The 26,753-nt window shown below is 49.1% G+C and overlaps 1 protein-coding gene across 1 annotated transcript in view; it reads right to left on the minus strand.

Moving 5' to 3' along the window:
* RAB6B (RAB6B, member RAS oncogene family) overlaps nucleotides 1–26,753 on the minus strand; it is a 58,830-nt gene that overhangs the window by 11,548 nt on the left and 20,529 nt on the right. Inside the window, exon 2 of the mRNA XM_081826672.1 lies at nucleotides 19,393–19,451. Within this exon, the coding sequence (XP_081682798.1) occupies nucleotides 19,393–19,451 (59 nt within the window). The remainder of the gene's footprint in view (nucleotides 1–19,392; nucleotides 19,452–26,753) is intronic.

Consider the following 26,753-nt stretch of genomic DNA (forward strand, 5'->3'; position numbering starts at 1 on the left):
CAATGGAATATTATGCAGCCATCAAAAGGAATGAAATCTTGCCATTTGCAACGACGTGGATGGAACTGGAGGGTATTATGCTGAGCGAAATAAGTCAATCAGAGAAAGACATGTATCCTATGACCTCACTGATATGAGGAATTCTTAGTCTCAGGAAACAAACGGAGGGTTGCTGGAGTGGTGGGGGCTGGGAGGGATGGGGTGGCTGGGTGATAGACATTGGGGAGGGTATGTGCTATGGTGAGTGCTGTGAATTGTGCAAGACTGTTGAATCACAGATCTGTACCTGAAACAAATAATACATTATATATTAAAAAAAAAAAAGAAGAAGAAGATAGCAGGAAGGGAAAAATGAAGGGGGGGAATCGAAGGGGGTGACGAACCATGAGAGACTATGGACTCTGAGAAACAAACGGGGGGTTCTAGAGGGGAGGGGGGTGGGGGATGGGTTAGCCCAGTGATGGGTATTAAGGAGGGCACATACTGCATGGAGCACTGGGTGTTATACGCAAACAGTGAATCATGGAACACTACATCAAAAACTAATGATGTAATGTATGGTGATTAACATAATAAAAAAATAAATTAAAAATGCTCATTAATACAAATAAATAAATAAAATCATGTCCTTGAAAAATATTTAAGGATTTGAGGAAATGGTCAAGTGAAAAAAAGCAGGTTGTAAACATCACGTATAGTGTGATCCCAGTGTGATGAACTGAAGTAGAAGTATTTTTCATATTTTCTTAGATACTAAAATGAAGGGAATACACTAAGCCTTAATAACACCAGTGTGAATAATGGCATTCTGGGCAATTTTTTTTTTTTTTTTTGCTTCCTTCATTGTAATTTCCTCTTTTTTCTACAATAAACGTGTAATAGTTCTAAAAGCAGAGATAGAATATTTGAAACAAAAATATAAGATTAAAAATAAGCTTAATTGTATGGGAAACTGTGCTGCGACTTCTGATTACAAAAACCCACAAGCCAGGGAAGCCTGAGGAAATAGAAAAACCCATGTCTGCAGGTCCCAGGCGGTCTCTGCAAGCATGTTCATGTATATTTGGACCCCCCAACTCATTCCACAAAGGAGTTAAAGTGGCTGTATCCCCCCCAGAAGTCTGCTTTAATGCAAAGTTGTGGAGTGTCGAGGCATCTCACAAATCTAGAACATGGGTGCTAGACACACACCTTAGACATAACCCAATGCAACCCCTTACTGCGGAGATGAAAGGCCAGGGAAGCTAAAGGGCATGCCTGGTGTGACTTTACGAGTCGGGGGCAGAGCTGGAAGGGTCGGCACTGAAAGCTTCGTATCACTTGGCTTCCTTCTACCCCAGATGGGCGCACCTTTCCGACGTGGTGTAGTCACTGGGGAACAAGTCTGGAATCGACAAGTGGCTTAAGTCACACAACATTCACTAATGGATGAAGCACGACAGTCCTCATCTTCTCCTACCCTTAAGGAGAAATGTGCAGACCAGGTGGAAATCTCTCACTTCATCAGTGCTCCATGGGCTCCCCAGGGAGTGCCAAGGTCCTTCAGTAAAGTGACCCTGGAGCTGAAAACCGGGTGTGTGACCTCAGGATTGGTGGCAGGGACTGCTGGCTGTCCCTGATACGTAGTCTCCCTTTCTACTGTAATAGGATTCTAGATGTGTAGATGGCTCAATGGCTGCCCCAAATGAAGATGGGATTTCCCAGCTTCCTTTGCAGGTAGGTGGCTAAATTCTGGTCAGTGGGATGTGAAGGTGATGTATGCATCTTCTGGGATGGGTCCTTCATGGGGGGTGGGGTGACATGCTCACAGCTGCCCTCTTTCCCTTTCCTAAGACTTAGAATGAAGACAGGTGGTGATGAGTCACACTGGCCCATCCAGACGAAGGTGATATAGGAGTGATGACAGAGCCACCAGACGGAGGAAGCCTAAGTCTCTGACCCAGGCGAGCCACCTCAACACTCTAGACTGCTTACACCCAGACTGTTGTGTGAGAGTGCACGAAACTTCTATTTTGATTAAGCTACTGTTATTTTGGGTTTCTTTTAACACAGACTAACAATAGTCTAACTGACAGAACAAAGAACCTTCAAAGATAGGCAACATGGACAGCAATGGTGATATTCTTGACATTTTTGTAACAATGACAACCCCAATCTACCTCATGTGGGCACAAACCACTTCTGCCTCCATGGAGGACTGAGAAGTCACCAGATGACAAGAATTGTGCTATTTGGATCAAGCCTTGGCAAAGCTCAACTCAGTGGCCTCCACAATCATAAACGCCATTACTGGAGGCCCACATACTTTATCTCCATCGCTCCTCACAAAAGCCGGACCACATGAATGGTACTGAGGAAAGAGTCTAGAAGAGGACAACCTCCTCCCTCTCCAGCTCTCTCCCACCTTTAGTCCCACTTCCATGCTTCTTCCACATCAGAGAGACATCTGGTTCCTTAACTGGACCACTCTGTCCCCACCAAACTAGGCCACTGAGCCACAGCAGACCTTCCCATATGGCTGTACAGATTCTTGCCAAAGCACAGGCATTGTCCCTGGAAATGGCTGAACCATCAGCTCGGCCCAAAAATATATTCCTATGTTTAGTTTCCAATAATGGCTGAGTAGTTTCTATCAAATTAACCCTCCCGCAGATAACTATTATAAACTGTGGAAAATACAAGAAATAATTTTTAAGCACTGAAGAGTGATCAAAAGCTGGCAGAAAATGGAGGGGTTACAATCTCTGAAGGAAGGAAGAGAACAAAGTGAGATCCGACATTTAACCAATTTTTTCCCCTGAGGTAACTTCCTTGTCCTATAAGTTAGAAGACTTGGTAAACACCTCAGGCTTTCCATGGGAAACCCAGAAGGGCTGGCTTTGGGAGGATGGGTATCATCTCAGGACTGAAGGTCACACCAGAGGACTGAAGGAAAAACCCAAAGTGACTTATCTTAACAAAATTTAAACATGGTAAATAATCCCTGCCCCCACCCCCAAAAAAGATAAGCTGTCCGTAATTTAACTGCCTATTAAAATAAAACTCAACACTTTTCAGAGGAAGGTAACAGAATCCAAGAATCTCTACAACTTATTACAGGCACACCTCATTTTACTATGCTTCACTTTATTGTGCTTTGCAGATAACTGCTTTTCACAAATTGAAGGTGTGTGGGAACTCTGTGTAGAGCAAGTCTATTGGGGCCATTTTTACAACAGCGTTTGCTCACTTTGTGTCTTTGTGTCACATTTTGATAATTCTCATAATATTTCAAAATTTTCATCATTATTACATTTTTTTATGGTCATCTGTGATCAGTGGTCTTTGGTGTTACTACTACTATTGATTTGGAGTGCCATGAACTGCACCCATATAAGACAGTGAACTTAATCCATAATGTGTGTATTCTGACTATTCCACCAACTGGCCATTCTTCCATCTCTCCCTCACCTCAGGCCTATTCCCTGAGACACAACAATATGGAAATTGGTCCCATTAATAACCCACAATGGCCTCTAAGGGTTCATGTGAAAGGAAGAGTTGCACATCTCTCATTTTAAATCTAAAGCTAGAAATGATTCAGCTTAGTGAGGAAGGATGTCGAAAGCTGATATAGGCTGAAAGGTAGGCCTCCTGCACCACACGGTAAGCCACGTTGTGAACACAAAGGAAAAGTTCTTGAAGGAAATTAAAAGTGCTATTCCAGTGAACACATGGGCAATAAGAAAATAAAACAGCCGTATTGCTGATATGGAGAAAGTGTTAGTGGTCTGAATGGAAGATCAGACCAGCCACAATATTCCCTTAAGCCAAAGCCTCGTCCAGAGCAAGGCCCTGACTCTCTTCAATTCTATGAACACTGAGAGGTGAGAAAGCTGCAGAAGAAGAGTTTGAAGCCAGCAGAGCTTTAAGGGAAGAAGCCATCTTCATAACATCAAAGTGCAAGGGGAAGCAGTAAGTGCTGACGCAGAAGCTGCAGCAAGTGATCCAGAAGATCGAGCTAAGATAACTAATGAAAGTGGCTGGGCTAAGTAACAGATTTTCAACGTAGACAAAACAGCCTTATGCTAGAAGAAGATGCCATCTAGGACTTTCATAGCTAGCTAACTATTGATTGATTGGTTGATTGGAGAGAGGGAGAAAGCATGAGCAGTGGGGAGGGGCAGAGGGAGAGGGAGAAGCAAGCTCCCCACTAAGCAGGGAGCCTGATGCAGGACTTGATCCCAGGACCCTGAAATCATGACCTGAGCTGAAGGCAGACACTTAACCGACTAAGCCAACTAGGCGCCCCTAGGACTTTCATAGTTAGAGAGGAGAAGTCAATGCCTGGCTTCAAAGCTCCAAAAGACAGGACCCTCTTGTTAGGGGCCAGTGCAGATGGTCCCTTTAAGTTGAAGCCAGTGCTCATGTACCATTCCAAAATCCTAGGGTCCTAAAGAATTAAGCTCTGCCTGTGCTCTATAAATGCAACAATAAAACGTGGAGGACAGCACATCTATTCACAACATGGTTTACTGAATATTTTAAGCCCACTACTGAGACCTACTGCTCAGCAAAAAGGGATTCCTTTCAAAATATTATTGCCAATTAACAATGCACCCAGTCATCCAAGAGCTCTGATAGAGATGTACAATGAGATTAATGTTGTTTTTGCGCCTGCTAACACAACAACCATCCTGCAGCCCATGGATCAAGTTGTAATTCTGACTTTTAAGTCTTATTATTAAAGAAATACATTTTGTAAGGGTGTAGCTGCCATAGCTAGTGATTCCTCTGATGGATCTGGGCAAAGTAAATTGAAACCTTCTAGAAAGGATTCACCATTCTAGATACCATTAAGAACATTTGTGATTCATGGGAAGAGGTCAAAACATAAACATTAACAAGAGTTTGGAAGTTGATTCCAGCACTCATGGATGACTTGGAGGGTTTAAGACTTCGGCAGAGGAAGTTAACTACAGATGTGGTGGAAACAGCAAGAGATCTAGAAGTGAAGCCTGAGGATGGGACTGAACTGCTGCAATCTCATGATAAAACTTGAACAGATGAGGATTTGCTTCTTATGAATGAGCAAAGAAAGTGGTTTCTTAAGGTGGAATCTATTCCTGGTGAAGATGCTGTGAAGATTGTTGAAGTGACAACAAAGGATTGAGAATTTTACATAAACTTAGTTGATAAAGCAGCAGCAGGGTTTGAGAGGACTGACTGCAATTTTGAAAGAAGTTCTACTCTGGGTAAAAATGCTATCAAACAGCATCACATGCTGCATAGAAATCGTTTGGGAAAGAGTCAATTGCTGTGACAAACTTCACTGTTGTCTTATTTTAAAAGCCACCTCAACCTTCAGCAACCACCATCCTGATCAGTCAGCAGCCACCAATATTGAGGCAAGACCCTCCTCCAGCAAAATGACTACAACTTGCTGAAAGCTCAGATGACAGTTAGCATTTTATAATAATAAAGTTTTTTAAATTAAGGTACATATGTTATTTTTTTAGTCATAATGTTATTATATGCTTACTAGACTATGGTGTGGTGTAAACATAACTTTTATATTCATTGGGAAACCAAAAAATTCACTTGTTTCATTTATCATAATATGCAACTTCACTGCTATGGTCTGGAACTAAACCTGCAATATCTCCAAGATATGTCTGTTTTCACAATGTCCACTATGCAATAAAACAAGATTTAGACATGTGAAGGAGGAGGAAATTCAAGCCATAATCAAGAAAACAGACCCCCAAATGAACCAGATACTGGACGAGCAGAGAAGGACTTCAAAATAATTGTTATAAGTATGTTACGAATACAAAGGAAAAGATGAATGATGAATTTCAAGAGGGATATATGAAATTCTAAAAACAAAAACTGAACACCTCAACACTACAAAATACAACACCTGAAATAAAAATGCACAGGATTTGTGTAACAGCAGCTAGAACGCTGCAGAAGAAAGATCAGTGAACTTGAAGAGAGGCTAAAATAAATTGTTCAAACTGGAGCACACAGAGGAAAAAAAAGATACAATAAAAATGAACAGTCTCCAGAACTGCTAGGACAGTATCAAGTGATCTGCTATACATGCAATTGGTGTCTCATAGAGGAGACAGAACCAGCAAAATGATTTTTGAAAAAACAACAACTAAAATTTTCTCCAATTTGGTTAGAAATATCAACCATGGTACCAAGAGGTTCAGTGAACCTAAAACACAATAAATACAAAGAAAACCACACCTGGGCACGTCATAGTCAAATTGCTGAAACCAAAAATACAGAGAAAACCTTGAGAGCAGCCAGAAAACAGAAAGACACATTACACACAAGGGGAATAATGCCAAGAGTGATGGTTGATTTCTCATCAGAAACCATGGAAGACAAAAGACAGGGGAAAAGCATCTTTCAAGTTCCAAAAGAAACAGCATCACCGCCACCAGCATGTCAGCCTTAATTCCACAGCCAGTGTCACTTTTGTTCAGAAATGAAGGCAAAACATTTTCAGATAAGGGAAAGCTGTGATAGTCTGTCACCAGTGGGCCCTAATTATAAGAAATGCTTTAGGCTAGAGGGAAATGTTATGAATGGAAATTTGCATCTTTAAAGAAGGAACAGAAGAGCACCGCAAATGGTAAATCTATGGGTAAATATAAAAACATGTGACTTGTCCTTGATCACCTCCTAACTTCCATCCATATCAGCGATAGGTCATAACTTGCTCCCGTTCTTCCATCCTCAGTGTGGCTCTCTCTCAGAAGATGGCCTCAAATCTCACTTTTCAGCATTAGGTGTAAAGCACTTCAGTTCTTTGCATTTACCTTTAATACAACAACAGGGGTAAGCACAGTAACGATGACGAAACATCCGAGTACTTAGCCTTTGCCAGCTATTGTGCAGAGTGCTTGACATGGATCTCTTATAGGAACTTCTTCCTTTCTCTGTTCCTAAAATGTTGCTTGGTGTTCCCTGTTCTGTGTCAGGAGACCTCATTATTCTCACAGCTTCAGTCTACATCGCAGGCCTTTCCTCTGTCCTGAACCCCAGGTCCAGGTATCCGACTGTTTACTAGACGTCTCACTAGACACGGTGTGTCCCACACGGAGCCCATCAGCTCCCTCCGGCAACGGCACCTCCACCACCCCAGGTGCCCAAGCCTCTGGAAGCCTTCCCGAGTCCCTGCTCTTCACCTGCTCTCTCGTCCACTCCCTCAAATCAGGAGAATCACTGAGCTAATGACTCTGCCCCTGGAGCATTTCGCCTCTCCATTCTCAGCATCCCCATCAGCACTGCCCGGGTTCAGACCTCCAACTTCTTTTATCTCAATAACCTCAACAGCTTCCTGACTGGTCTCTCTGCCCTCAGGCTCATCTGTCATCCAGCACCAGGGTTATCTTTCTAAAACATAAATCTGATCACTTCATTCCCTCACTGTCCCTAGGAAATAGTCTAAACACTTCACTTGGTCTACAAACTGTTCAGGGCCTGCCCTTCACTTCCTCTGGTCTCATTTCTCTCATTTCCAGCTTTTACTTTATACTTTAGTAATAATGCTGTGGTCAAGTCACTTGTCACTTTGTGTTTCTGTGCCTTATCTAATGCTGTTCCCTCCTCTGGAAGGTTCTTCCACAATCTGAAAACCTATTCAGATTCAGCTCCTCTGCAAGCCATATTCTGCAAGTCATTTTCTGAGCCCTCAGGTTGGCCTCAGGGCCCTTCATTTAAGTTTCTGTATGAAACTGGAAAGCTCTCATACCGGTCAGTCTCTCCTACTGGCCAGTGATTCAGCGATTCTCAACATGTAGCGCATGGCCCACTTGCTTCAGAGACACATCAGGAGCTTGTTAAACTTGCAGATGCCCGAGCCCCACCCAGACACACAGAGGCACAATCTCTGGGGTGTCAGTCTGGAACCAGAATTCCAGATAAGCCTACAGATAATTCATGTGTGCGGTGAAGTTTTGCAAACAACTGCCGAGACTCTGAGCTTGCGCTGTAATCAGCCAGAGGAGGCTGTGGTATCCAGAAGGAGGGGCAGACTCCTTACCTGGGGTGCGAGACAGAGGGAGATGCCCATGTATGCAGAAGGTGCTATTCATGAGGAAACCAAGGCTCACTCAGAAACTAAGGTCACACAGGTGACCTGTGTGGCAGAAGCCGGATTTGAATGCAGGTCTCCCTTACTGCAAAGCCTCTGCTTTTAACTACTCAGCTTCCCGAAATCCCTTCATTTCTGAAGCTGTCACTGCGCCCTGAAGCGGTCATTGGGTTTGCACAGGGGTCACATCCTGTCTGGCTTCCTATTGTCAGACTCTTATGGTCATTAGCCATAATAGCTCAGCAGAGCCCACTTAAGAGGAACTGCATTTGCATTTTAACAAGGACAACAAAAGTCAGCTCTCTAAGGACGGAGCAAAAACAAGAACTTTTAAGAGGGCCTTGGCTGGGCCTTGGTTACCAGGAAATTTCTAGCTCCTTGGCATCATCCACTTTCCCAGACACAAGGCACAAGCAGTTGGCCCCACACCACTGCCAGCTGGAGCCCATCTCTCAGACCCTGGGCAGCTCCTTTCTGGCAAGCACTGCAAGTAAGTAATACTCACTTTCTCATCCTTGAATGCCTACTATGTGTTGGTCACAGAGCAGAACGAGCCCCCGTCCCTGCCCATTAGGAGCTGTTCCCTGCCCTGGAATGCTCCTCCACATGGTTAATGCCTAGTCAGAGTTTCAGACCCAGACTTGCACTTCCGACCTTGTAGAGGAGCTAAGATTAGCACACAGAACTGTGTACCTTGACGGATGGAAAGGACCAGTGTGGTGAGAAGGACTCTAAGAGAAGGGGGACCCTGCTTCTGATTTCCTGAGGCAAGATGAGGGAAATATGCAAGTCCTCGAGTGAATACTAACTTTCCAGCAGGTGAAAATGGGGGTGTAGTGGAGGATGGGAAATGTGGGGAGAAAAGCCCAGATGGAGGGAACGGGAGAGTTCTGATTTCCGTCATGGCAGAGCTCCTATCAGACCAACCCTCTTGCAGATTGCTATTATAAACTCTGAACAGAATACAACAAACAATTATCTGAAGGCACTGCAAAGGGACCAAAAGCAGGTAGAAACTGGAGGGGAGTCAACTTAAAAAACGGGAACAGCCCTGGGTGAAATTCCTGTTTATATTATGACTGCTCACTCACCTGAGGGCAGCCCTGGCTGGAGCCCACAGTCTTACTATTTGAGAAACAAATCAGATCCCAAAGCTATCCCAACAGCCAGAAAATGTGGGAAATCCTAAACACGAGAAAGCCACAGGGAGGGCACTCCAAATTCTACATATGAAAGCTGCCCAAATCTCTGAAGGACCCAAGCAGACCCCAAGCAGCCTACTTAAATCTGAAAACAAAACGAACAAACAAATGATAGGACTTTAATTTGTTGCCTACCACAGGGAAGCGAATGAAGAATTTGGATCCAACAAATATTCTTCCAAAGGAACAAACAGAAGCCACAGTATTAGTCACAATGTGTAGGATAAATCTTGATTTACTGAGCATATGAAGTGCAAACCATATTCAAGAAAAAAGAGAATAGGTGGAGACCAACATTGAGGTGACCCAGATACTGAAGGTAGCAAATAGTTTAAAGTAGCTAATACGATGATGCTCAAATATATAGAGAAATATGCTCATAACCAAGGCACAGATTTAAAAAAAATCTCAGCAGAGAAAGAGAAACTATAAAGGAGAACCAAATACAAACTTAGAACTGAAAAATAAATATCTGAAATTTTAAAATCACTGATGAGCCTGACGGCACATATGAGATGAAATAGCGAATGTGAAAACAGGTCAACAGAAATTATCTGACAAGATGATAGGGGGACACCAAGCAAAAAGAACAATTAGCCACCCAGGCAGAATCCTCAGTGATTCCCTCTTACCTGCCACAACCCACACTCCCTCTTGAAGGCCAGCACACGTCACAAAGGGGTGTGTGTGCTGATGAACAAGTGTGGGTAGACCCATGGACAAGCGGAGATACACACGTGTGCATGCAACTACATATTCATTTGCATGTACAAGTATGTGTATGTGGGTAGGAATGGATGTGTTATGCTTGCGTGGGTGAGTGTGGGGTGGGGAGAGGGTCACTTCTGCTTTGAAGGTAAAGCCCAGATCCATGATATGCCACAGCCCTAGTGCTGCCAGGAGGCTCAGAAGCTGAGGTGACTGGGAGCCTTCATAGGCCCTTGGAGAGAAGGAAAGGGCAGATTTCCGCCAGCAAATGTAGGCTTCCTTCAACGCCTCCTCGGGCTGACCATGGCCAGTCCCAGAGGATGCTGCTAGCAGAGTACCCCACCTTCACCAAATGGACCTGGTTGGGATCATGTGCTGTTTTCAGTGACCTCTGCCAATGCTTTGACAGGGTCTGAGTACTCTGTGACGGGCTTGGAAAAACACTGGGTTGTGAGCGTCTCCTCTCTAAAATGGGGATAATCATAGCCTCCTTCAAGGACTGCAGATCACATGAGTTAGACTACACATAGGTACTCTGCATAAACAAAAATGAGGACTGACCAACTGACCAGAGGATTTCTGAGAGAAGCTGTAGAAACCTGCCGCAACGAAGACCCTCCCATATTTCTCAAACTGGCTATGGGAAATACATCCCCATGCAGCGACCTACAGAACAAAGGTAAACTGTAATCAAGTGTTTCTGAGAAAGGCTGCATATTCTAGCTCCTAGTGGAGAGCCATAAAACACACTGGCACAGTAAAGGCTCTGAGAAGTCCTGCACTAAAGAAACATGAACAATTACATGGAACCCAACATTTCTCAGGCTTCCTTGCTCTAGGAAACTTTGTGCTTATAATCCCTGTTAACATCCCTTATTAATAAACTAGTGTTCCCAGGGCTTCAGGAAAGGTTGACTGGGTTCTAAAGGAGACCACATCTCTCTTCTAGCTTATCATGGAGTCTGAGTCAAAGTATTCATTCTCTGTACTTCATTTCCTCTTATAAATAAATTAGTCTTGCTGGTAACTATGCCACAGGAATGCGAAGAGGATATCAAGACACACGGGCAGCAGGCTTGATTTTGGGGGCTCTCCTGCCAGTCCATGATCCCCATGATCCTCCCCTCCCCTCCTCAGCTGTGCTGCCCGCTGCCCTTCCCAGGAGGCTGGGCCGCACTCTGCACTCCACTACTTATTCCTTTAATATCATGCTTCCAAACTGCCCTGCGTATGAAAAACGGCAGGCATTCCATTTTATACAAAATGTGAGAAATCTTAACAAACACAGATTTCCCAGCCATGTCTCCATCCACCTTCTTCTGAAGGTGGTGTTACACAGTGTCAATGAGGGCTCAGACACGGCGCAGAACGATGGTCCATTACATGCCTCCCTCTGCACAAGAGAGCCATCGGCCCAGTGGATCCCCAAGAAAAGAGATGTTTCCTGAGGCACTTGTTGAAATCTTTTTTGCTATGTGCATTTATTGTGAAACGTAATTTTGCATCCACATTCTGACAGTAATAAAGTCTGCAGTGGAAGTCTGCATGGTGATTTGCATAAATTGACTCAAGACTCTTCTCAGGAAGAGAAATCATAAAAAGGAATGCATGTGTGTCTTTCTAGCCTTGGCCAGGCCTTGGCCCATGGCTGGGGAAGCATTCGTAAGTGGCAGAAAGCAGCTGGGCCGGACAAGCCCTTGACAATGAAGCTGTCAGATGAGAGTATAGGGTAGTCATGCAAATTAGCATGCAAATGAGGCTGGCAAAACTAAGGCTTCAGACTGGCAAGTGGGCACTGTGGGGGAAGAAGGCAGCGGCCTCTGGAAAACATGCTGGGCAGGGTCTGTCCTCCCCAGCAGCTCAGCACTGTGCTCCGGGGGAGGGGAGGCTGACTCAGGAGGCCACAGCACAGGTACCTGGCTTCTTTCAGCCACTTCAGCCTCAAAGTCTGCACAGGCCTGGGGCCACTTTCCTCCTAGTGGAGAGTGGCCTGTGCCCATCACCACCCAATTTAAGTATTTATACCAATAGCTCTTTTTTATCTCTGGGGGTCTGAAAGGTCAACCAAACAGTATGTACCTTCTGACTTGAAATAAAGGGTTAAATTTCAGCAAAATCAGTCAATCCCTTCAAAAGCCACGCAAATGCAGACGCCTGGGGATGTGTGGCCTGACACTCCCTCGGAGGCTTCCCAGGGGGCCACGAAAGTCTCCAAGCACAAAAGCCCTCTCCTTAATTAACAGGGACAGAGATGGTCCAAGTGGTGGACTTTTGAGGGTCTAAGAGCCATCTAAGGGTAACCTACCCAGTGAACAGGACAGACCACCGATATCTGGGGCATAGAACTGCATCATGAGTCCCTTTCACTTACAGAATGTAACAGGTGCTGCTGGTGGACTCACCCAATACCCACTGGCCATCTCTTACTCCCTTGCTTGCCTACAGACGGTCAAAGTGACCTTCTGCTTTCCCAGCCTCTCCAGAGGCTAAGGGTGATGGGGTGACCCAATTCTGGCCAATAAGACATGAGCTGTAGTCTGCTGGGGGTGGGGGGAGGGCATTCCAGGGAAGCTCTTGCTTTCTTTTTCTGCCCTGAATGCAGAGGTGATGTCTGGGGCAGTAACAGCCAGCCTGCATGCACATGGGCACCCACACAGCGAGAGGAGGAACAGAGTGAGTGCAAGAGCCCAGGGCCTGACAGCAGGATTGTGCGGCTGTGCCGCCTCATTCCCGCCGTGACTGCTTGCACCTGGGAAACCTCAACCCCTCTTCTCAAGCCACCACTAGGCAGCCTTCTGTGCTCGGGGGTGACCCCATTCCTAACTTGTATATGCTCAACAAGAGACGCGGGAAGGGCAGAGGACAGGAGCAGGGGAAAGACAAGATGTCAGAGCAAGGGCAGGTGTGCCCTCAGTCCAGAACCAGATCACTTCCAGAAGGAGCACGGGGGGCGGGGGGGACTGGTGGTACCCCAGGGGGTCTTCTGAGGGCAGGGTCATCTTGCCAAGCTGCCTGGCATTCAGGGGCATTTACTCCACTCTACGAGCACAATAAAATCGCTAGAGTTAAGTGAGGACCGGGGTCCGAGTTCCGAGCACAGCAGCTTCTGGCGGAGCTGCCAAACACTGCGCGGCTGTAAGCGCAGGCGTGGTGGGGAGGCCCGTGGTTGCCCGGCCGACACTCTGTTAGCGAGTTCTTGTTCGCGCCGGCTCGTCACCATCAACCCAGCTGGTGCGAGGGCTGGTGCTAGAGTCTGCAACTTTTTGTTCTGTTCTGCTTCCCTACATAGTATATCGTAATGCACATCTATGTCAATGGTACTTCTGGCCTATGATTTTCCATCATCCAGACTTTAAGACCGATGTGAGCTATGGTCGAAATACAAATTAACCACATTCTTACTGCCAAAGTTTGAGGCAACTGGTCGAGGTGTTACAGGGGTTAAATCCCATCCAAATAACTTCCAGGTTAAAAGAGAATGCAATACTAAGAAAGTAGGATGCTGGTCCAGGCTCCCTGAGCTAAGTGATAGACCCGGGATCTGACCCCAAGCCTCCTCTGCATGCAGCATCATTTTGAAGGAGAAAGAAAGAGCTGAAGTAAAAGGGAATGTATGACCCCACTCTGACCACCTCTACCAGGGGCAGAAAATCCTATCCCTGTCTCCCCCAGGTGCTGGGCAGTTACCTGAACACTACATGCAGTCGCGCGGCATCTTAGATTCTGTGGAGAGAGGCCCCTCCATCTGGTCCTCCACCTCCTTTCTACACTCCAACCCACAAGACTCATCAGTTTTTAGAGCTTCGGGAATCCAGCTTCTGCGCAACCACTCGAGGGTCCGCCCCACGTAACAGTCATTTTCAAACACCTTCGCTTGGCTGTTCCATCATTCCTTCCCACTCGACTCTTCGTTTCTCTTTGTGCTGATGGCACTGATGGTCTTCCAGGGTGTCTGGACAGAAACCCAGGGTCCACTCCGGCCCCTCCCTCTTCTGCATCCCACAGACCCTCTCTGTTCACTCATCCCTTCTACTGCCCTGTAGTGTCTCTGTCCTTGGCCTAGGCCCCTCACTCACCTCCTACACAGCCCTGCATAACTGCTCAGTCACACTCCTCCCTGCCCTGCCCCACATAGCTGCATCCAGGTCTGTGTGAGCCCCGCCTGCAACCATCACCCCTACCCCAGCCCAGCACTCCACATCTGGCTCCTACAAACTCTGAAATCTTTGCTCCCATCAGTGCCCATAGTAGGAACCCTCAATAGCTCTCTGTTTCCTGCCTCATGAGCCCAAGCCTCTCTGAGCTTCCAGGGCCTTCCATAGTCCCAACATCTGGGCCCGTGTATCCACAAGGCAGGGCAGGCTCAGAGCGTAGGGCCCAGGGTACTTTTAGGGGGCCATAAAAATATTTAACTTTTAATTTCTTTTAAAAGCAAGAGAAAAATGAACATAATAATAAATAGGTAATAATGAATCTAGTCTGGATTATATGTTCTTTTAACAACAGTTATAAAATATAATTTCATATATATATATATACACATATATATATGTATGTATATACACACACACACACACACATACTTAATGAAGGAAGGAGCAAAGTACCCATAAAGGCAAAAGTGTGTAAGGCCCATGAACATCAAAATGCAGCCTGCCAATAATCCAACCAAAGGCCCCACTCTTACCCTCCACAGCAATAGGCAGACCCTTCCCCACCACACACACACATCATTACACTTTGGACCTCCACAAAGGCTCCTCCTTTAGCACATAATCATTCCTCCCTCCAGCAAAGCTACAGTGATATTGTCCCATGCTCCCCTCCCAGAAATTTTCTGTGCCCACTAGAACAGCCACCAATCCCTGCCTTGTCTGAAGCTCCAGATGGTGCTGAGCCCCAGGCCAGAAGGTCTGATCCCCAGTGGCATCAGACTGGGAGGTGCCATAGTGGGTTGAAGAATGTCCCACCCCAAATTCATGTCCACCTGGAGCGTCAGAATGTGACCTTATTTGGAAATAGGGTCTTTGTAGATGTAATCAGTTAAGAATCTCAAGACGAAGAATCATCCTGCATTTGGGATAGGCCCCTAATTCTAACGAGTGCTGTCCCTTTAAGAAGAGGAGAGGACACACAGAGGCCCAGAGAGGAGAAGGCCACATGAAGACCGAGGCAGAGACTGGAGCTTCGCAGCCTCACAAGGGGCTGCGACCTGTAGCTGCCGGACGCTGTGGGGGAGGCACAAGGAAGGATTTTTCTCCCAGAACCTTCAGAGGGAGTGTGGCTCCGCCACATCTTGGTTCTAGACTTCTGGCTTCCAGAACAGTGAGAAATTAAATTCTGTTGTTTAAAACTACTCAGTTTGTGGTCATTTGCTATGGCAGCCGCAGGAAGTAAATCCAGAGCCCAGAGGGGAGAGGAAAGCCTCGGGCAGAGCCGGCAGTGACGGTGCAGATGGCTGAGGGGGTGAGGGCTCCTCGGACAACACCCGGCCTGGGCCGGCACAGCAGACTCAGCTGTGCTGTTCCTTTCCCACAGGCTCCGTGGGATCCCCAGAGGGACCCAGCACAGGCGAAGCCTCCCAGTCCTTCAGAAAGGGTCCTGTGCTCTTGGAGCCGCCGAGCAAGCTCCCGCAGGTCGGGGCCCTCTCCCCACGCAGCCCCTTGGGTCAGCGGTCTCCTAACTTGTGCTGTGGTGGGAGATCTAGGGACGGGCCGCTGGCTCTGGCCTTGGCTAGAAGGTCATCTCCAACACCTCAGAGATTTAAAAAATGCTACTGCCTGAGATGGCCTGTGGGTCTCCGGGTCGTCTCCCCTGTAGGTGGTGCTAATATACAGCCAAAACAGAGAGCCCCTGAGGGACCCGTGAGAAACCCCGGAAGACTGCTGCTTCCAAATCCTGGCCTCTGCTCCCAGCGGCCCCCCGCAGGGGCATGAAACCTCCCGTCATGGCGCGACTGCAGGTTTCCAACAGGTGGCCCAAGGACCAGGCCTGCAGGTGTGTTTCATCGGGGCTACACAGGGGGTCAAGTCTTACCACAGTGCAGGTACCAGAAGTTGTCTTCTACGACAACTTTTGAAGGCAGTTTTTTAGTTGGGGTTTTATACAAGAGAATTATTGCAGACGTTCATCTCACCAGGCTGTAAGTCTTGATCTTTGGCTCCTTCAGGTGAATGGCTTTAGATGGGGTGATGGGAGGGGTGGTGAGACGCTGGTTAGCAAACGTGTCAAGAGGAGAACAAGGGGCACGTGCGTTGGAGCAGGGGCCGTGCCAGGCAGGAGGTGGCAGGGGGCCTGATCTCCTGAGGCCTGCCGGCTGACAAGATGGCAACCCCCGGGGCCTGCCAGGCAGACAGGACCCCTCCGAGGGGTGGAACAAAGAAACCCAGCTCTGCATGCTCCTGGTCCTCACAAGTCCTCATGCCAGCCCCTCAGGGCCTCAGGCTTGTCCAGCCCCAGACTGAGGGAGGGCTCACACACTGCCACCCAGCATGCGGTTGAACCCCCCTGCCCTCCATGCCCCAGCTGAGGGCCTCCCACTGTCCCTCCAGACACAGAGAAGGCACTTGACAAACATCTGCTGTCAGAATGAGTGAATGAGGAACACGGAGATGAGAGCCAGAAGCATACAAAAGGATGGGAGAGAGGGAGGGATGATTCTGTCCTGGGAACTGAGTGTCTCAGTAATGGGGAGGTGGGGGGCTCTGCTGGCTGATGAAGAGGATGTTTGAGGGGGTTGGTGGGGAGTGGCCAGGAACATTCCCCAGAGCCCTTGGGGATCTTGTCTACTTCCCAAATGTCTCTGCCACCATCTTCAGAAAAACAAAATAAACAATACCATTTCCCCCTCTCTTTCTCCAGAGAGTTCATTAAAATGGACTGTGTATGCACAGATTTGTATCCCTGGCCTCCCAGCCTAATTACCACTTTAAAGAGCATTGGGAAAGAAATTCTATCTGCTGCAATAACAAAGTCAAAAAAGCCCTGGGTGGGGAAGGTCCCGCTCCCCTCTGGGCTTTCTCTCCTTCTCACCAAGACATCTGGCCCCTGTGGCCTCTCGGCCTGGTGGGGTCTGCAAACCACGGCAGAGAGTGCCTCTCCAAGCCACTTCGGTACCAGCAGGCGCTTGACACCAGCCATGGCCAGGCCCTATGCTGGGCCTACGAATGCAGTGGCAGATCTGAGGGGTCCTGGCCTCAGCCAAATGCAGAGCCCGTCCAAGGGGCCAGAGCACACAGGAGTTCTTGTGGAACTGGGACACTAACCGAGACCTGAGGGCAGAGTAGTAGTAGAGAGAAGAGGGAGGGCCCCACCTGCAGAGCAAACAAGTGCTCTGAGTCTTGATGAGTCAGAAGAATGTTTTACAGCAGAGAAGTGGAGAGGGAAGGTCATTCCAGCTGAGCCAAAGGTCATTCCAGCTGGAAGGTCATTCCAGCTGACACTATGAGCCAAAGTGCGGAGGTGTGACTGTCGCCCGTGTGGGGAGCAGCGAGTAGAGAGACCTGCAGGACCACAGGATGCAGGCAAGCAGTAGGCAATAGGAGAGGACAATGGAGATGGAGGTAGGAGGAGATTCTAAGAAACTCAAAGGATATGGGGAGGAGTTGAGGCCTTGATCCAAGCCCGTGAGAATCACTGGTCACTGCAAAGGCCCTGGGGCCATATCTGCTGCTACCTACAACCAAGAACAGTAGCCAGCCAAGAGTCCCATTGTTTCCAATGGGACACCTACGAGAGGCATTATAAATAACTTAGTATTTTTAAAAAATCAAGTAATCAAAATAATATCTGCAAGGTCATTCATATACATACACGCACACACACAAATAAAATGCATACCCAGTTAGACTTCAGACCTGAAGTCTGTTAGAACTGCAATCTCAAAGGAAGACTGATGTGGCAGAACTCCCTTATGGGGAGGCCTCGGGCCTGGCCTGGAAAGAACACAATGAAGACAGTGTGGCCAAGACACATTCTAAAGCCAGTGCCCAGGGTTGTGCAGAGAACTCAGGGCCCCCGCCCAGAGCGGCATGTTCTTACACCCTCAGCCAACTCCTCCCAAGGCCATTAGTTATCTGGTATTTCAGACACAGCAGAGGAAAAGCAGGGAATTAGAGGAGGCAGAGAGAGTGTATTTGAGGCAAAGACGAGGACTGGTCCTGAGGGAGACAGACAGACTAAAGAGCAGACACAGGACTGTAATCTGCACTGAGCTGGGCTCCACATCCTCTGTAAGTCCAGGGAAGAGAGGGACCTCTTTGCACAGCAGTCCCCAGTTTGTGCTATAAATATGTGTTCTCTGAGGACTCAGGAACAAAAGGATTCATGATCAAACACATCTGGGAGATCCTGCACACTATATCCCTCGATCAGCAAATCAAAACCATGTATCGATGTAGTAAAAGCCTTGAGAAGTCCTGCAGTAGAAAAGTCGACTGGTTTTGTTTACCAGTGTTCCCTAAATCTGTATAAGCACTGAACCTTCGTCCCTACCTTTTCTTCTCGAGTAACACCAGCTAACATCTCTTGGAACTAGTATCTTACAGAACTCACTGGCTTAGAAAAATGATTATTTGTCTCTTTGTTAAGGAAGAAAATATCTTTTTTTCCTTAAAAATAGTTGAAATGATGCAGTTTGGTGCCTTTCACAAAAAGCCATAGCTGCAGGGGAAATTCACTTCATCTGCACAACCCTCCTAACTCAGCAGTAAGGCCAGGAGAGTGCAATGTTACGAACTCCCAGGAGCTCAGGCTTTGGGCCTCCGGGAGCCACCTCTGGGCCACTGGTTGGCCCCAGACCTCTCTCGAGAGCCAGGAGCCACAGAGGTCCCTCTGTTCAGCCTCCTGCCCTCGAACAGCCGTGCAAGCCCATCACAACCAGCCTCTCTGGGAAGGAAGTGCCTCAGCAACCGTGCGTGCTCACACACATGCACGCACCTGCGTGTAGAAGTCCAGCAAACACAACCATGCTTGAGGAGCAAGTTCTCTTACTGCTCTAATTTTCATCTCCCTGTTTTTACATCTTGCCTATCCATTCTCCTCTACATGACGACACTCCAAGGAACCAAACACTGTGATGGTTTAGACCTGCCCAGGGGGAGCAAGAGAACAGAGACGGAAACGTGTCCTCTCTCTGTTTTTAGAATTTTCCTCTTGAAAGTGTTTCCTTTACCAGGGTTTGGATTTTCAAAAGGGCTCTGGGTCTTTACTGGGCTGGGGCCAGCGCACAGAGGGGAAGCTTTTCCGAGGCAAAAATAGATGCCCAGGGGCCCCAGCACCATCGCGCTCTTGTCCAGCATGAGCAAGCCCTGGGGAGAGGCCGGCATGGTCTCTAGGCGGCCGTCTTGGCTGTTGACACGGTGGGGGAGGCAGGGGCACCCAGGACCTCACCTGGTATGTGTTGTCGAAGCTGTCGTACATGAACCGCGTGATCAGAGACGTCTTCCCGACTGCAAAAGAAGAAGAAGAGGGGGGTTCAGCTGGGGCAGGTACACTAGACTCCTCTAAATACGTATCATGTGAAGCAAACAGATAAGGAAACAAAAAGGCCTAGAGGAAAGGATGAAATGCAGAAATGGAAGCAGGAGGCCGACCCCCGGACAGGTACCCCAAGGTGAGGCGGCCAAGTCTCCACGGGTGGGCTGTAGGGGAGTTCTTGCCAGCACCAAGCAGGAGGCCCCCCCACCGGCCCCAAGAATTCTCACCACCCACACCCAGGTCTTCCTTGAACCCCAAGAGCCCAAGTGAGGCAAGAACCATATATGGAGAATCAGAGCAAGTTGGTGTAAGACAAGATGCTGCTCTCGCTTGGGCCCACGTTCACTTGGAAATACGTCCTTGCCATTGGCCACAGGCTGGGATGGAGGCATGCTCATTTTTTCCCCATTCACTCAGCCTGGGAACTAGTAAGGAGGGTGGTTTTCCAAGGAACCATGGGGGCAGTGGAAGTAAATGGGCTATCACCCAGTGTCTCTCAAGGGCAGGACTATTTTTTGCAGTGTGTACCTGATGGTCTAGCTCCTCACAGGATGTTTAACATCCTTGGACCTTGCCAGGTAAACACTGGCACGATCCCTAGGCACTATGTCAACCCAGGACTCCCTTCCCACATTTGCAAATGCCCTCGAAGGGACAGTAATACCCCCAAACAAGAACCACTGGCATGGCTGAGAGAAACCAGGTAGGCTCTTGGGAATTCCACAAATGCTGCTAATTTCCCAAACTGCGGGGCTTGGCTGCTGACCTAACCCTGTGCAGGTCCCCTGGGGCCTGGCATTGGCGGAAATGCCTACCGCAGCATTTCTTATTATCTGGGAGGGGAGGAAGGGTGACAAAGGAACATCTGCTGGGTCAGGCCCAGCAGGGACTGCTTCTGTACACTGTCCCATCAAGTCTCTGCCATGGGCCTGGGAGGCTCGGAGGGGAGACTAGCCCAACTGGGCTTGGCTCAGAGCCCCTCCTCCTCTGGGCTGCAGGAGACAGACAACCCTGGCAGGGAAAGCAAGAGTCAGCACCTGAAGGTTCTTCATCCTGCCTCTCCCTGATTTTTGGGTGGGATGTCCACAGGCTGGGTCTGGTGGGGAGGTTGGTCACTGCCTAGGTGAAGCAGGGCAACCCAAGTTGGCTCCTCTGGGAAGGGTCCTTTGCCAATTATGAAGACTTAGTAGTACACCATATAAGAGACAAGCAACCATCTTCCAACAGCCAACATTTCTAAGGGAAAGGCAATTGTCTTCTAGCCAGAAGGCACATCTGACAGACTGGGGCAAATTTAGATGGCCCCATCTTTGACCCAGAAGTGATTAACTGGATTCAAATCCTAGCTGGGGTGCTATTTAGCTGTGTCATTTTGAGGTGGCCACCGCTCCTCTGGACCTCAGCTTCTCATTTTAAAGTGGGTATAATAACATCAAAGATTTCAAAGAGCAGTGGTAAGAATTAAACAAGAGTGCCAGGCACATAGGAAATGCCAAAAGTGGAAGGAGACTGCAGGTAACTGAGATATTGAGACAATTTCCAGAATATCAGATTAAAAAAAAAATACTACCACGACCACTGGCTTGACCTTGCCTATCATATGTCTCTTCATTTGGCTGTTTCTGACTTGTATCCTTTATAATCAAACTATAATCATAAGTAGAACACTTTCCAGAGTTTCTGTGAGTTGTTCTGCTAAATTACGGAAACTGAGGAGGGTCATGAGAACCTCTGAATTTGTGGCCAGTGGTCAGGAAGTGTGGTGTCCTTGGGCAGCCCACTTGTGGCTGGCATCTGAATCCGGGGGCAGTCTCATCGGGGCCATGCCCTTCAACGGGGGGGGGGTCTGATGCCAGCTCTGGGGGTAGTGCTGGGTCATATACCAGCTGGTGTCACAAGGCCACATTTCTATTTCAAACATCTCTGGGGTGAGCAGTGACATACCCATGATCTCTTCTAATCTAACCTGGAAACCGAAAGGTATTAATCAGTTAAGTGCTTTCCAATTGCTTTAAATCTCCCCTTAACTTTCACATGAAGGTGAGAAACGGAGGTTTCCCACACAGAAAGGCCTGGCTGCAAAGTGCTAAGGGGACCATAAAGTAAAACCTGGAGCCAGCAAGAGGCAGACAAAATCAAAGAGAACACAGCAACCTCCTTTTCTAAGAGAGAGTGGAAAGTTACCACCTACTCAGGAAGACGGGTCGCAGGGCCCACTAGTAATTTCCCCAGGTGGTGACACACCGCATCTCGTCTTGGAGGGGAGAGGAGCGAGCATCAGGGAACAGGACGGGGAGCAGGGAGGATGACACCAGTTCTCCTCCTGCACTGGGTTTTCCCTGGGGTAGCCGAGCAGGCAGGGAGGAGAGACCGTGGAATCACAGAAAGTAACCAGAGGAAAAGGAGGTCCGTGGAGTGACTGAGAACTTAGAAATCCCCACAAGGGCTTAGAAATCCCCACCAGGGGGCGCCTAGGTGGCTCAGTCATCAGGCATCTGCCTTCAGCTGGGGTCATGATCCCTGGGTCCCGGGATAGAGCCCCGCGTCGGGCTCCCTGCTCAGCGGGGAGCCTCCTTCTCCCTCTCCCGCTCCCCCTGCTGTGTTCCCTCTCTCGCTGTCTCTCTCTCTAATAAATAAATAAATAAAATATTTAAAAAAAAAAATCCCCACCAGGGTGACAAGGCCAAGTCACTCTATCTCGAGACAACAGCCACTGGCAGTGGGTGAGTGCTGGCTCACAGGGTGACTGCCAGGTGGAAGAAGAAGGTCCCGAGACAAGCTGTTCACTGGGGCTGTGCAGGAGGAACTTTGAAGTGTGGAGTCCTGCCAGGATTTCCTGTGCGTTCCCACAATAACCATGGTGGGCAGCACACGCCTCCTGTATTTGCAGAGCGTGCTCTGGGCATGTGCCAGGGGTGCCAGGCACAGATTTACCTGACAGCAGTGAGCAGAATACACGAGACCCCTCCCTACCGGAAGCTTGCGGGAATTCTGCGCTTGCAGCAACCCCACGCTAAGTCCTTAACGTGGTTTAGGCCTCAACTCTGAAGCAGGTGCTCCCACCATCCTCATTTTCACACACACGGAAATGAGTTGACAGCTATTTGCCCAGGGCCAGACTGAGTGGGGCCAGGCCGGGGTGACCTCACCAGGGCACAAGCTCCTCTCCCTGACCCTCCTCAGCATCTTGGGGCCAAATTGGGTCTCAGGATTCTTCCAGGTCCCTGCTACCACCACTATGGAGGTCATAGGATTCTGGAAATGGCCCCACCAAGCCAAGGCTCCTTTTCCTTGGGACCAGACAGAGATGGGGGGGGGGGGGGCTTTTCCCCAGTGGGGCCATGCTTGACCCAATCTGGAAGGTCAGAAACTGGGAAGTGAGAGGCACAAGGGGGGCTCAGCATGTGAGGGTGAGCGGGCTTGAACACCTGGGGCCCGGCACCCTACCTGAGGCCTGGACTGAATGATGGGTTCATTACTGACTTGCTGCAAAAGGGAGTAATTTCTTACTGTTGCCCCAGGCCCGTCTTTCTCATTTCTCAGAGCAGAAGCCCACCCTCTTGCCTGCCTCCGAGCTTCCCCGAGACCACCCCTACTCCGTCCACAGCTGCCGGGATAATGTGGCTCAGACCCTCCACAAGTGCCCTGGGTGGAAGGTTTGGGAACCCGCAACTGGCGAGCTTGCCCCACCTCCTCGGCGTCCTATTCTCTCAGTCTCGGCGTGAAGGGGTGGCAGGACAGCGGCAGCCGTCACCTGACTGGGCTCTACCACTGCGCCAAAGGCGGGGGAGGCCCGGGAGGGGCGGCGGCATCCATCGTGCATTCCACCGGCCCCTGCCGCCTCTGGGAGCCGTCCTCCCCTCGCAGCTCTGTTCTCAAGGTCACCCTGTCCCGCATGCCTTCTAACAGCTGCTCCTGGACACCGCTGCAGCAACGCAGAGCTGTTCCTGAGGACAAAGATTCAGCTCCACTGGCAGGATTATATTCAATAAGCAGGCATATCGTCACTGAGCTCTTCTCTCTGCTCATGGCTCAGCGGTATCTTCTGGTAGTTTAGTCCCACATGATTAAGCAGGGAGACGCATTTTTCCTCTTTCAACCGAATGAGGGTGAGAAAAATTCATTAGTGAGCATTTGCCAGGAGTCTTTACAAAGAAGGAGACCGACTCTCTTCCTGGGCTTCTACTCAGTGCCAGACAAGAAATGTGGTGCTTAACTTAGGTTCCCTCATTGAATCCTCATCACGATCCAATGAGTTAGTTACTGCCAGCAAGGTCACAGAGCTGGTAAGCATTGGAGCTGGCGTATAAATCCAGATCTGCCACCATTGTCCACGCCCCAGGCACAACATTGTGCTGGTTTATGGAAAGGCCTGACCGGCAGCAAAGCAGGAGATCACAAAAAGCAGGGGCCCAGGTGGCGGGGCAGTCGGGAAGGCCACAAGGAGGAGGCAGGGCAGTCGCCGAGCTGTGGGAGGGTGAGGGAGAATGGGGCTTCCAGGTGGAGGGAACAGTGTGAGGAAAGGCACAGAGGCAGAGACACAAAGTTCGTGACAAGGGACAGGAGACGATAGGCCAGGGGGAGCAGTAATGTGTCCAGGAGCCATGGGGGATACCCTGGGAGGTCTCCACATCTGAGTTCTGTCTCAGGGAAAATGGAACCCAACCAGTGTGTGAGGAGAAGCGTACGTGACAAATACTGTTCAAGGAAGCTCCTTGTGGCCGGTGGGTTGATTTAAACCAAAATCCACCTCTGGGGCTGGCTGTGGAGGGAAGGTAGGGAGAAAGGAAGGAAGGCAGAGAGAGGCAAGGCCAGCAGGGCAGGGAACACACCAAGGAGCATGGATTCTCTCCCAAGGGTGGCGGTAGCTTCTGAAGGGTCTTAAGTAGAGAGGTGGTGGGAACAGGTGTGGCCGTTCATAACTTCCATGATGGCCCACCAAATATTCCCCATCCCCATGTTTTTTTACAATGTGCCACTGATACTCTGTCTGGGGGCGGGGACCTGGGCGGGCCTGTGACTGTGGCAAAAATGGCACTGTGACTCTCAAGACTGGCTGAGGAAAGGCAGCACAGCCTCTGTCTGGAAGCTGGCCCTTCAGCCCAGCCGCCATGCTGTGAGGAAGCCCAAGGCAGCCTACGTGAGGGAGGACCACACGGAGACACCCGCCTGGCAAGAAATGGAGGCCCCCACCAGCAGCAGACCTGTGGGTGAGAGAGCCTTCCAATGATCCCGGGCCCTAGCCCTGGAGCCATCAGCTGATGCCCAGTGAAACAGAAACATACCTTCCCTGCCAGGATCTGTCCAAACCATACAGATTCCTGAGCAAAGTGAATATTCACATTGTCTTATGCCACTAAGTTTTCGGGTGTTTGTGATAGAGCATTACATAATCAGAGCAACAGATCTGTGCTTTAGGAGGAAAACTTACAGCACTTCAGGCAGAATGGCTTACAGGGGCCAGACTGGGGGCAGCAGTCCAGCGAGAGACAGCAGATCTCAGTGAAAGCAGAGGCAGTGGGGCTGGGGAGAAACAGAGCTAGGGAGAGCAGGACTTAGTGACTGGTTAGATGCGGAGGAGAGTCCAGGACACCTCCCTGTCACCTGGCTTTGTGACTAGCAGATGATGGAGCCATTCCTTAAGCCTAAGTAAAACTGGATGAGGAGCAAACCCCAAGTAAGTAAAATCACCTGGATTCAGGTCACCCATAAAGGTTTTTTGTTTTTTTTTTTAATTGTCAGGCCAAAGCACAAATGCCAGCACTAAATTCAGAAAGAAAACCTTTAAAAAATTATTAGCAATAGTTTTTCAGTCTCATGAGCTGAGAATCTAAGCTTATTTTTCACTATTGTCATTATCATAAAAGAGTTATTTTCTTACCCGAGTGTGAGCTGCTGACCCAGGGGTTTTGCAAACCTGTCCAGATGAGCTCAGTCCCATACACCCTGGAAATTCTACCAGTGCAATGTGTATTGAATGCCAGTCCTTCACAATCAGCTACCAGCACCCACCTGGACCTCACTCCACCAGCCTCCCATAGGCTCTGGTCCCCATCTCAGGGCGGGTCCCAGATAAGCAGATTTTTGTACGTTTGGGTGGCTTCTAGGTAGCTGCAGAGGCCTCTCTACCCACTCAACAAACACCCACTGGGGGCTTACTCTGTGCCAGGCCCATGCTGGGCACAGAATTCCCAGCGAGAAAGCAGGTGCATCTCTGCTCTCCCCTGCAGCCCTGCTCCAGTGAGGAGCTATTCAGGTGCAGATTCCTAAAGTGCCAAGCACCTGGGGACGGACTGTTGAGAGCCAACCAGAAGACAAGTCCACTCGGTTGGAGAACTGCAGTGGTCTCCTGAAGGAGGTGGCCATTTGGGCTGGGTCTTAACTGGTGGGGACGGGGCATCAGGTGGAACGGTGTCCCCAGGGGAGGGACTGGATGGAGCTGGTGATGTAAGGCTGAGGTATCCTCTGCATACAGCTGTCACCCACACTTCCGCATGGCTGCCACGTGAAGCCAAACCCTCCCAGGACCTTGGGGTCAGTAGCTATGAGGGCTCCCGGGCTTGGCTTGTGTCCAGGCCACAGGCTGACAGCTGAGTGGGCCCTGACCCCCCAGACTCTTGCTCTAACATTGTCTCCCTCCATGAAGGACCCCCCTCCACCCTGTCATCTCCATAGCAGGTGTGGGTGTGGTGAGGTGGAGAGATTGCTGAGAGAGCCAGAAATGGGGCAGAACATGAGGGAGAGCACAAGAAATTAGCTGGAGACTTTGTGGAAGGTCTGGCAAGACCTGGCAGAGCATGAACCGCCCAAAGGGTAGCCTAGCCCTCTCGCTGAGTTAAGCCAGAACCTCGGCCCATAATCTGTTCTAGGCCACACATTCACATTTACCACCCACACTAGCTATGGGATGCTGCTGGACAGTGGGGTTCCATCTGGTTTTCCTTGGGGCCACAGAGCTAGGCCCAGAGTGGGAGGCAGGAAAGACCTGGAAGAGCCCCCTGCCATTTCTAGGCCACCCTGGCAGCCTGCCCACCTCTTTGATACCTGTGTTTTTAGGAGAGCGGTCCACATGCCAGGGAAATGGTCTCTGCATCCTTGGCCCACAGCCAGGCCCAGGTTAGAGAATGTCCGTAGCTGTCAGAAGGCAGCCCTCAGACTGAAAAGGCAAATCTGCTTCACCACGGCTGAGGCCAATAACCTGTTCCTAGGTTGGGCCCAGGTGACTCAGGTATTCCATCAGCTCAGTTTCCAAACCACAAGTGGGAAAAGCTGTA

Source organism: Leptonychotes weddellii, chromosome 1 (genome assembly GCF_054177405.1).
Source record: "Leptonychotes weddellii isolate Sample4059 chromosome 1, ASM5417740v2, whole genome shotgun sequence".
Classification (NCBI taxonomy): Eukaryota; Metazoa; Chordata; class Mammalia; order Carnivora; family Phocidae; genus Leptonychotes; species Leptonychotes weddellii.